This window comes from Pelophylax lessonae (assembly GCF_965119305.1).
Source record: "Pelophylax lessonae genome assembly, chromosome: 3".
NCBI lineage: Eukaryota > Metazoa > Chordata > Amphibia > Anura > Ranidae > Pelophylax > Pelophylax lessonae.
In genome coordinates, this window is record NC_138770.1 from 306,843,398 (window position 1) to 306,856,265 (window position 12,868).

At 42.8% G+C, this 12,868-nt stretch overlaps 1 protein-coding gene across 1 annotated transcript in view; it reads right to left on the minus strand.

Moving 5' to 3' along the window:
• The window catches only part of LOC309550512 (uncharacterized protein), a gene marked incomplete at both ends in the record, with an annotated part of 232,977 nt that overhangs the window by 19,175 nt on the left and 200,934 nt on the right, over nt 1-12,868 (minus strand). Inside the window, 2 exon segments of the mRNA XM_082250875.1 lie at nt 1,391-1,504; nt 8,687-8,854. Coding sequence (XP_082107001.1) covers nt 1,391-1,504; nt 8,687-8,854 — 282 coding nt within the window.

The following is a 12,868-nucleotide window of genomic DNA, read 5'->3' on the forward strand; positions in this document are numbered from 1 at the left end:
GAAAAACAAGCCTGAGGTAACATTCAAATTTTGTTTTGCTTTTTAAATTAAAATTATAAACATACACTTTCCTGCTCTGTGCAGTGGTTTTGCACAGAGCAGCCCCAATTCTCCTCTTCTGGGGTTTCCCGCTGACACTCCAGGCTCCTCCTCTTTGGCGAGTTTCCCTATGAAAAGCCCCTTTCTATAAGGACACTTGTGTGGGCTCGCTCCTGAGCCAACACAGAATGGGCAGCTTGGTCCTGCCCCTCACACCCTACATTAATGTAAAAAACCTTCAGGTTTTAGAACCCCTTTAAACTTGCCTATGAAGTGGTGCACCTGTACAATATATACAGTGTATATACCAAAAAAAGACCATAAACTGCTGTTTAAATTGCCAATAAATAATTGGTTCCTATCAACTTGGTTTTACTTGTAAAAAAACAGCACACGGACCCCCCCCCCCCCAACAATGCACATACTAAACCCCTGCAGGTCTCCTATGTATTTTTTTAGGGGACCTTTGGGGGTCCCCTGCCATTTAGAAAAAAAAAAACGCTGACAGGGAAATTCAAATCACTAGCATTTTTACTTTCTTCACTTTCACTTTTGCTGTTCTTCATCCTACAGCAAGAATGATTAAAAAGTTAAAAACAATGGTGGGGTCTCCTCAAAACTATCCTTAATGACAACCTGTTTTGGATTTTAAGGGAGTAACCCACGCAGAAAAAAAAATTATAAGGGGCCTCACCAGTAGTTGGCAAGGAAAGGGAAGGGGAGTGCGCATGCGCCCCACCCCTTCCTTTGAAACTATACCAGGCCACATTCCCTCAATCTGGGAAGGGTACCTTGCCAGGGGGGACCTCTCTGGCAAAAGGCCTCTTCCCCACAATCCTGGCCCAGTGGTTGTTGGGGATCTGCAGCTAGGGGGATTATATGAATACTAAATCCAGATACTGCCTCTACACACCACACATTTTGACATGTCCTTTGTACAAATGCCCTCTGGAAAAAAAAGTATGCTGATCCACCAGTTCTCTATGGAAACTTGTACCTAATGACAGATCTAAGGCTAACAGCTGAATTGCAAAAAAAGGGGAAGAGATGGTAGCTTATGTCAATGACCAATTATGGCTATAGTCCTTAGTCAAATATAGTCATGGCCAAGGATGTCAGCCACCATCTCTGCCCTGTTTGCTTACGTTCAGCTGTCAGAAAATCCCCAGCTGGCAACTCAATGGCAGGGCAGGGATACATCACTGGTTGCAAGATGCTGATGGCCACTGCCCAGTGGGGAGGGTTCCCCCATTTACCTTGATAGTAAATTCTCTGTTAGGACTACAATACACAGAAAAAAAAAAAAAAAAACTTCAGTGCCACCTTTTGTGACAATTAAATATTCTCTTACATGACATGCCAAAGTCGAAGATCTGTGAGTCATTTGGCTTTGTATTGTTATTATATGGTAATGTGTAGCCATAAGCATTTAGGAAGTCATCATTTGGATTTCCATTTAGTACCCCTGAAATAAAATAGAAGAGGTAAATATACATTTGACAAATCATGAAACACCAAGGTGACAACAATGAAGTCTGTTCCTCCTGATGTGACTTTGTTTCAAGTTACACAGGAATAAGTAGATTTCTGCAGTGTGTGGGAAGATTGAATAGTTACCTCCCTATCAATAAAAGCAGTAACATTTTGCTACTTGTCAACAAGCCCTAAATGGCAATATAGGTATTAGTCAATTGGACTGTAGTGTCTGCTAGAGTTGGGTGAATGGTTCAGCCCCAATCAGGGTGCAGTATAAGATGATTGTTAAGGAGCTGGGCTAGGAAGCCAGTCATGGAGTCCTTTACAACCAATGAGTCATCAGTTGTCAATGGGCTTCCCTGCTGACAGCTGAGTAAAAAAAAAAAAAAAAACAGCGTGGGCCCCCCCCCCCCGACAAAATATTTGAGGGAAACGGCATGGGGTCCACCTCAAAATCTATACCAGACCCTTATTTGAGCATGCAGCCTGGCAGGTAAGAAAAGGGATGGGATGAGCAAACGCCACCCCCCTCCTGAGCCATACCAGACCACATGCCCTCAATATGGGCACCTGTCTCTATGTTGATAGGGACAAGGGCCTTACCCCCACAACCCTGGCCAGTGGTTGTGGGGATCTGTAGGCAGGGGGCTTATCATAATCTTTAACAAGGGGGCCCCCAGATCCCACCTCCCCTATGTGAATGAGTATGAGGTACATAGTACCCCTATTCATTCACCAAAAAAGTGTCAAAAGGTAATTAAAAACATAGAGAACGTTTTTGACTATTCCAATAAAAAACAGTGTCCACCCAATGTAAGTTCATCATCAATCATGCCACCTGCCGCACCCCCAAAAAAAAGCCTACTGCCGTCCATGAACGCTGGCCGCCTACTGCAGGCTAAGCCATTTAACATTTATATAGGTAAGGGGTGGGGCCACCTGGCTATGCCACCTGAGGGCACTGCCCCCTTCTGACTTCACTGACCAAACATGCACTGGTCCATGACGTCAGAAATGGGTGGTGCCAGTAGGTGGCATAGCCAGTTGGCCCCGCCCCTTACCTATATAAGAATTGTCAAATGGCTTAGCCTGCAGTAGACGGCCAGCTTTTAAGTGGTAGTAAATTATGTTCTATCACTTGTACCTACAGGAAAGCCTATAATAAGGCTTACCTGTAGGTACTGTGAATATCTCCTAAACTTGCACAAGACATCATCGGCGCATGCGCTCTGAAGGTCTGGCTTAAAGTGCCGGACTTTCAGAGCCATGTCAGAAACGGGAGTGACGTCATCGTGGCTCCGGCCAGAGCTTGCGAACCCAGAAGACAGACAAGGGGAACATGTCAGCCCTCTCAGCAGTGACTTAACAGCGATGGAGGGCTTCATTCCAAGGTGAGTATTTCATAATGTGCTAGTATACAATGCATACTAGCACATTATGCCATTGCCTCGCAGTTTTTTTTTTTTTGAACATCAGCGGTTTACCCGCCGCTTTCATGGACTTTGAGAGCATTTTTATTTTTTTTTGGGTGTGGCAGGTGGCATAATTGGCAATGGATTTACATCGGGTGACACTGTTTTTACATTTTTTAATAAAGGAATTGTCAAAAATTGTCCCCTACCCAGGGCCGCTGTTAGAAATCACGGGGCCCCATACAGCCTACCTAAGGGCCCCCCCTGACCGCGCCCACCTCAACAAAATGCAGCCTTGTGCTCAAGTGATATTTGCTTTTCTCCTGCCTATTATAAATTTGAGGCTTCAAACACACCTGAGATCATCCCTTTTTAATGAGAATGTTGCCGCTGACTTTAAGGCATACATTTCCTTTAAAGCATAAGTTGACCTTTGGGAACATGTTCCATATTCCACCCAATTTTAGGATGGAACATGCAACATGTTCCAAATCCTGCAGCCGCTGCTTGTTGCCCCCCCCCCCCCCCCCCCCTGGCAGCAGTATGGGAAGACGTTTCCCATACTAGCTATCACTTTTTTTAAAACCAACCCCACATGGCCACGTCATTCATTCATTCACACACCTACCTTGTAGTTCATTCAGTGTGTGAATGAACTACAAGGCCTGACATCCTTTGTGGCTGTCGACTTATAGTTCTCAAAGACCTACAATGGTGCTGTGGAGTGCCGTGGTAGTTCATTAATTTCTTGTCAGTGTATCTGCAAGCCCATACGGGATGTACAAGGTACACAGATATACTGACGATCTGAAGAAGACCTGCATGGCACCAGGGATCTGCTGATTGCTGGTGCAATGCTTTACAGGCTCCAAAAGAAAAAAAATAATAAATGCACATTTTTTTACTTGCAAAAAAATGTGTATTTATTATTTTTTTAACAGGTGAACTTATCCTTGAAGCCTTAAGGTACATCTATGATGCCTTTAAATCAGCTGAAGCATGCACTCCAATAATTATTTAAAATCTTTATGAGCTTTTTCACACTAGCATTGCTCTTTGAAGAGTGATCTGCATCCAGATCTCTTTCTTCAGAGAGCATTTGGCTGGTGGGAAGGAGGCATTGCATCACCTCTTCAGCACCTGTTTTAACCACTTAAAAATCCTGATAACAGTTGAATAGGATCGTGGCCAGCAGGCAACATGGTGGATGGTCCAGTGGGGATAATTTTTGCTGTGAAAAACGCTTTGTAGTTGTAACATATGTACTTTTCATGCCGCTACATTTCCAGCATAAGGGCTCTTTCAAACAGAGCTTCTCTGCTTAGCAAGGGATCCGTAAGTGGATTCCCTGCTGAACTGAAGCTTATCGGTATAGATGTCAGTGTTAAAACATCTGTGCCAGTTCAGTCTGTGACCGCATACACCACACAGTGGATAGGGGTGACTTGTGATGGCTCTAAGGGTGGCCAGATGTAAATGGAAATGTGTCCATTTACATCAGCCTATGTTTGATCTGTCATGTTTAGGTCTGTATAAATAAAAAAGGATGCAGTCCTTTTTCCATTTTTTTTCAGGAACTGAACAGATCCAGAGGTAGGTGGATGTAAACAGACAGCCGTTCATTTACATCCAGACTTCTGTAGACCTACATAGAGGTCTGCACAAAAACTTGACTGGCAGATCTAAGTGGAAAGCTTGGGCAAATATTTCTTATGGGGAATTGCTGGGGGCCCTAAAAACACAGCTCAGCAATTCATTGCCCCCCTAACAGAAATGTAAGCAAGCATCTCATGCTTATGATTACCATCATTATAATGATCAGAGCACAGCAGCTGCTCTGTTGCTCTGTCAGTGTCACTGTTGGTTGCTGATTCTGTTATGGCTGTACTATGTTACAATCTGTAACACAGTACAGCCATACAGTTAACAAAATCAGCACCCAACAGCAATATGACACTGTGACAGAGCAATAGAGCAGCTGCTGTGCTCAGATCGTCATAATGATGGTAGGCATACAGTGGGGAGTCAGAGAGTGTTCCTTCCTTCCTTAGTAGTCAGGGTCATTGTGTGAGGCTGTGCAGCGCCACCCGCCATCAGATTAAGTCTGCAGTGCCCTCTCAGCCTCCAGCCCGCCTCACATCAGTCTCTTCCTCTGTCCGTGGAACTTACTGAGGGAGCAGTGTAGAAAAATATCACTCCGCCAGTGAAAACATAGGCAGTGGGTGGCCACGACCGGAACTATGATACGGGCAGCGCATGTGCTTGTCTCCCTGCGCCCCGAAAAAGGAAAAAAAGTCCCTCCTCTACTGACATCTCCTGGGCCCCTATGTTAACCCAATGGGGCCCAGGAAAATACCCTCTGATAAGCAAGTTGAAGAGGGTATGGTTTAGAAAAAACGTTTTATTTATTTAGGCAGAAAGCTGCTCAGTCCCCCCTGCTGGACTGATAGAGCCCAGGCCCGGTACAACAGGGCTGGTTGTACTGACTTATCAGCGGCCCTGCCCCTACCCATTCTTTTTGGTGAATGGGTAGGGGTACTATGTACCCATACTCATTCACATGGGGGGCAGGATCTGGGGCCCTGTTGTTAAAGGGGGCTTCCAGATTCCGATAAGCCCCCTGCCCGCAGACCCCCACAGCTACCGGCCACAGTTGCGAGCATGAAGCCCTTGTCATGGGGACAAGATGCTTTGTGGTGGGAAGGCAGAGCACACACCCCCCCATGTTGAGGGCATGTGGCCTGGTATGGTTCTGAAGGGGGGGCGCTCGCTTGGCCCCCCCTTTCCTGACCTGCCAGGCTGCCTGCCCAGATAAGGGCATGGATTTTTTTTTGGGGGGGGGGTCCCACGCTGTTTTTTTTCTTTATTTTTTATTTTTTCAATAGCTGGGTGACGGCAATTGCAACAGCGAGTTTTTAAAATGCATAATAAACTTTAAATGTGATTTGACTCGTTTTTTTTCTTTGGAAATTTCATTTTTGCTGCAGCATGTTTTATGCATTCTACGGATGCACTACTTTACAGGCAGACTAAGGGGACCACCCAAGCATTATATTTAACCACTTTAGCCCCGGAGGATTTGGCTGCTCAATGACCAGGCCCTATTTTGCGACTTGGCACTGTGTGACTTTAACGGACAATTGCGCAGTCGTGCGATGCTGTACCCAAATGGAATTGATGTCCTTTTTTCCCACAAACAGAGCTTTCTTTTGGTGGTATTTGATCACCTGTGCAATTTTTATTTTTTGCGCTATAAAAAAAAAAAAACAGCGACAATTTTGAAAAAATAACAATATTTTTCAAATTTTTTTATATGAAATTTTCAGAAAAATGTAAAAATCAAAATTTTTCAACAGTTTAGGCCAATTTGTTTTCTGCTACATATTTTTGGTAAAAAAAAAAATCGCAATATGCGTATTTTGATTGGTTTGCGTAAAAGTTATTGCGTTTACTAACTACAGGAAAGATTTATGTCATTTTTATTGTTTTTTTTTACTAGTAATGGAGGCGATCTGCAATTTTTTTTTGCGGGACTGCAACATTGCGGCAGACAGATCGGACCCCTAACTGACATTTTAGACACTTTTGGGGGTACCAGTGATATTAATACAGTAATCAGTGCTAAAAATATTGATAAGAGTGAAATCCGCGCTAAGGATATCCAAGGAATGTGGAAGGATATAAATTTAAATAGGCTGCGGCCTACCCTCGTAAAGCCTTTCTTTGCCCTATATGACCCTCCCGCCCTTACATACCATCGAGTGACCGGACTCCACTCACGGACCGCCGGATATCACATTACTATATCAGGAGAAGACCCACTAAGCCTGTTTCCTCTTTGGGATACCCCGGACCCCCAGGGACGCCCCGCAATACTCTCCCCCAGCACAGAAGGGAGCTAAGGAGTCAATGGAAGGAGCACTTAACCACATCCCAAATACCTGCCCTATACCCCTTTGTGGGGTGGGTATATCTGGTTAGTAGGTCTTTTTTCACTAGGGGTCACCTTGCCCCTCGCCAGTCACCCACCTCGGGTTTATCGTAAGGTTGTTCCCACCATTCACCTGTACACCTATCAAGTTATGGATTAAATCTTTTTCTTCTTTTCATTTTTCCGATACTGGCCTATTGGACTTTATTTCAGCCAGACATCTAGTTGTCATTTACTGTGCACTTTCTTGCACTATTTGTTGTGATATTCACTTATTTATCTGTTTTTACCATTTTTTACTTTCACTTCACCTTCAGTGCAATTCACCAAGCACTGTGTATCACTAGCACATACTATTTCCACTATTTGCATCTATTTATTTATCTAGATATTGTATTTATTATACCATTATAAGCACCGTGTATCACTAGCACATACTATTTCCACTATTTGCATCTATTTATTTATCTAGATATTGTATTTATTATACCATTATAAGCACCGTGTATCACTAGCACATACTATTTCCACTATTTGCATCTATTTATTTATCTAGATATTGTATTTATTATACCACTTGATAATTTATATTTTGCTTTGGCACGCACATTGCACTTTACCACTGGTTATTCACTCAGATTGCATTTTATTATGTGTGGATTGCATATATATTTTTAAAGTATATACTCAATTATATTTATTTATTATTGCTTAAATTTTATACACATATTTTTAGTGCACAGTTATACCACACTTTTTTATACCATACTTATTTATTTATTTATTGATACCCACCATACAGGCAGGCAGTGCTAAAAATATGCACTGTTACTGTAAAAATGACACTGGCAGGGAAGAGGTTAACTTTACTGGTGATCAAGGGGTTAAGTGTGTCCCTAGGGATGTGATTCTAACTGTCAGGGGGCGTGGCTTGTGAAGTAACCACAGAGACATGTGATCCTATATAGCAGGATCACATAGCCTCTGTGATCACTTCAGGGAGAATGACAGACAGCTGTGTTTACATCAGCCGTCTGTCTTTCTCCTTCTGTTGTGGAAGATCGCGTGTGGCCGGTGGCCATCAGAGCCGCTGGTCACATGCGCTGGCTCCCCAGGAAATGAGCGGGGGTGGGAGCGCGCCGCCAGCGGCACGCGCTTGCCCCCTACAGTCTCCTGAGCGAGCGATGTAGGGCTACGTCGCTTTGCCCAGCAGCGGCTGAGTGCCGCAGTAAATGTACGGTGGGCGGGGTTAAAGTGGTTAAAGGAATTTTTGCATTTTGCATGTATTTTTCACAACACATGGGTCTCTTTAAAGGATATGTCAAGGTAAAATAAAAAAAAAAAATAAACTTTTTGTACATTTCTGGAATATGTACAAATTTCCACGCTGCAAGTACAGAAAAATAACTGTAGATGTGCCAGCAATATACCATATTATATTTCAACTTTTCTCTTTGACATGACAGCACAGTTCTAAATTCCTAAACATATGGTGTCAGCCCTGCCTTCTTTATTTCTGATGGATTACAAGGAAAAGAGTCCTCTCCTCATCTGCAGAACCCCTCTTTGAGTACAGCCGGAGAGCACAGAAAGGTAATAGGTCACAGGATTTCTGACAAAATCAACATGTCATTTTTGTAGTTATTGAAAAGTTATGGAAAACATTTTCAATGGCATAGAGCAAATAAAATAATGTCATTGTTTGTATTACATAAACTTTAACTAACACATATTAAATATTTACATATTGTAGTCTTGACACATTATTCTGCACTGAGCTGGTGTGGACATATTTATCAGATGCTTCATATTAACACAAGTCACTTACCGAGGAGACCTTCAGTCCTGTTTTGATATGTCGATTGCAATGTCACCACAAAACTCAAGATGCCCAGGTTAGCAGAACAAGAAACAGAGATGCCATTGTCAAACAGGACTTTCGCTTCCCCAGTCTTTGTCCTTCCAAATCCCACATGGTCAACATAAGTAAAATTGTCTAAAAAAAATAATCCCATAATGGATCAGTGATTCGAAAAAATATTGCATTTACATAGTGACAAAATGTAAGAATACTCAAATGAAAATGGTTCGTATTAGGTGGCATTTTTTCTAAATCAATAAAAGAGAGGCAGAGACTGATTTACTAAAGGAGTTGATCATTTAAATTGTGTGAATATTCATTGAATAATACAACCATTTGAAATGCAAATTCCTGTGCATATGAATACCCAAACATGTGCAAAAGAGATGGGTAATTGGGAATTTGCTTTTCACATGATTGGATAATTGTGAATATTCACATCATTTTTTTTCAGTGAAGAATATTAAATCCTTCAGTAAATCAGCCTCATGACATCCACATTCCATTATGATGTACCCTTCCCATCTCTACACAATGGAGAACACCTTGCAATGTGCCATATTAAAAAAATTGAATACACTCTCTATCTTGATGTTTATTCCAGAATTATTAAGATATAATTATTACACATAAAAAGTTTTACTAGGGGCAACCAAATGGTTGTGTACAAGGGCGGTGCCATTGTGAAACTAAGAGGCTTAAAAGCTCATTTACTGTTTGTAGTGGCATTAAACCAAAAAACAAAAATATGTTATATATATTGCAGCTTACTAAACCTTAAATGCAGTGGCTGCATTAGTTTTCTTTTCTTAGGCTTTTTTTCCTTTCATTTCACTTGGTGATCCAGTTACTAACAAACTCCCTCTCCTTGGGCATTTTTTCAGTATATGGAGGAGCAACAGAGACACCTTTGGGTGGGAGAGGGTATTGTTAGCTACACTAGCAGCTTTAGATGGTCTTTACTAAAAATAAAGCTGGACTTCAGCTGGCGCTTTAGAAGCAGTTTTAGCAGCAGTTTTTTTTTTCTTTAGGGATAAAGGTTTTACATAAATGATTAAAAGCTGATCATTGAAGGCACCCCAGTCATGTTTGTTAAATGCTTCATCTTACCCTCTGCCACTTTTGCTAGACAGCTTGATCTGATAAAAGAAAGGGATGAGCATCAAGTTCGACTCGAACATCAGCTGTTCATGTGTTCGCTGAACACACAAACAAATGGGGTGCTCAGCGGGAAGTTCGCCCGCCGATGAGTGCCCCATAATGCATTGAACAATTGCTGATGATCTGATGATTGGCCAAAGCATGCACATGACCTGTATGCTTTGGCCAATCACAGTACAGTGTCCTGCCAGAGGCATGATTGGCCAAAGGCAGGCTGCCTTTAGCCAATCATGGCTCATGGGCTTAGTCCACGCCACACATTATATAAGGCTGCTGCTTACATGGCAGTCGTGTATAGTGTGTGGTAATGGAGATTAGGCAGGTAGTTAGTGGATAGTGAGTTGAGTTTGTTTAGTGCAGTCAGTGTAGTGAACAGGCATACCCCACTTTTATAATGTATAGATATGTTGTAGTTCTGGGTCCCCTCTCAGTGCTCCCCAAGTTTTGTGTCCCTGTCACTTATAGTTTGTGAGCAGTGCAATGCCAAGCTGACCGAGATTTCCCATAGACGCTGATGAGCACTGAAAACTGGTCTAGGCAGAAAGGGGGTGAAAGTGTCCTGTATTTAAGTGGTTAAGGCGAACCCTACGACAGAATAAAAAAAAAGGCGTGGGGTCCCCCCCAAAACCCATACCAGACCCTTATCTGAGAAAGCAGCCTGGCTGGCCAGGATGGGGGGGGGGTGGACGAGCGAGTACCCCCCCTCTTGAACCATACCTGGCCGCTTGCCCTCAACATGGGGGGTGCTTTGGGATGCCCCCAAAGCACCTTTTTCCCCATGTTGATGGGGACAAGAGCTTCTTCTGGACAACCCTGGGCTGTGATTGTCAGGGTCTGCGGGTGGGGGCTTATCAGAATCTGGAAGCCCCCTTTAACAAGCAGGTCCCCAGATCTCAACCCCCCCCCCCCCATGTAAATGGATATCGGATACATCGTACCCCCTACCCATTCACCAAAAAAGTGTAAAAAAAAATAAAGACAAAAGCCAGTTTTTAACAAGTCCTTTATTAAAAAATAAAATATAGTGTCCCCTGATGTAAATCCATTGTCTATCACGTCGCCCGCCGCACCAAAAAAAATAGAAAAGAAAAAAAAGAAGCTCCGCCTCTTCATACGCATGATGTCAGGAGCACCCCACAATGCACTGCGCTGGTGCAGTGAATAAAAGGGGAGGTGCCACCGGGTAATGTAACCGGGTGTCCCTGCCCCTTTCCTATAAAAGAGCTGTCACAGCTCAAACAGCTTAAACAGCTCACGCGGCAGGCGTGTGAAGAGGCGGGAGCGTCTTCTTTTTTTTTCCCTATTTTTCGGGTGAGGCGGGCGATGTGATTGACAATGGATTTACATCGGGGGACACAATTTTTTTATTTTTATTTTTTAATCAAAAACTGTCTTTTGTCTTTAGATTTTATGTATACGTTTTGGTGAATGGGTAGGGGTACGATGCAACCGATATCCATTCACATAGGGGAGGGTCGGGATATGGGGGCCCCCTTCTTAAAGGGGGCTTCCAGATCCTGATAAGCCTCCCTCCCGCAGACCCCGACAACCACAACCCAGAGATGTCCGGAAGAGGTTCTTATAGAGGAAAAAGGAGAAGTGCTTGGCGCTGCCAATATATGCGTTTAGAAGTGTGGAAGGTAGAAGCTAGTATAGACAACACAGATGTCACAAATATTATAACTATTATGCACGTTTGAAAAAATGAATATTAAATAAATAAGTGAGGTTTTAAATGAGGTAAAAACAGGAATAAAGTGTAAGAGCATAAAACCTAGAGCCCAATATTTAAATGTATAAAAGTAAATAGGTATGCAAAAAAAGAAGGTGACATATACATCCACAATATACTCTAATAAAGGATATATATATATATATAGTGCCCTTCAAGTGAGGGTGAAGTAGTGGTGTATAAGTAATAATAAAAAGGTAGAGTAGAAAAAATTAATATATATAAATAATTTTACAGTGACTTGAGTGACCATAAAGTGACATGTGCAAAAAAGGAAAAGAGACCTCAATCCCAAGCCTGGGAAGAGAGAGTGCCCAATGTGGTTCCCCAAAAATGACAATGGGGTGGGCCACAGATGGAGGAAAATAAATCCAAAAAATAAATAATAAAAAATGCTGAAAAAAATATATATAAAATGGTGGCTAAGTGATTGATACACAGAATATCTCAAAAACAATAGTGTGCTAGTGAAAAAATGCGCAAAGAAAGTGGTCAAAAATGCATAAGAAAAAACATCCACTGAGTCCTTAAGAAGCGCATAGAGGTATATCAGTCCAAAATAGTGGTGAGGTGCCAAAATCACAGGTGCGACCGGTTGGATGATTCTTAGAGTGAAAACTAAGGTGCTCCCCTATTCAGTGGGTCCGGTGCTCCCCTTTCTAGTAAATACCGAGCTTACCAGAAAGTACTACCCCTACAGGGGTAGAGCGCAGGTCGATAATTGTAGGGATCGCTCCCAAAGCAGAGGGGTCCGGTCACCTGGTCCACTTCTAATATTCCAATTGCCCGAGTCACAACTAATTGGCGTGTTAGTAGGGGTGTTCCAACATTAATGCTCCAACCAAGCCATTCCAGGACATGTATATAAATAAAGAAAGATGCCTCCAAATGGTGAAATACCGCTAGACTCCTCTGCTACCACTTCCAACAATGTCTTCTCTCTACTTCCTCCCGGGAGGAAGTAGAGAGAAGACATTGTTGGAAGTGGTAGCAGAGGAGTCTAGCGGTATTTCACCATTTGGAGGCATCTTTCTTTATTTATATACATGTCCTGGAATGGCTTGGTTGGAGCATTAATGTTGGAACACCCCTACTAACACGCCAATTAGTTGTGACTCGGGCAATTGGAATATTAGAAGTGGACCAGGTGACCGGACCCCTCTGCTTTGGGAGCGATCCCTACAATTATCGACCTGCGCTCTACCCCTGTAGGGGTAGTACTTTCTGGTAAGCTCGGTATTTACTAGAAAGGGGAG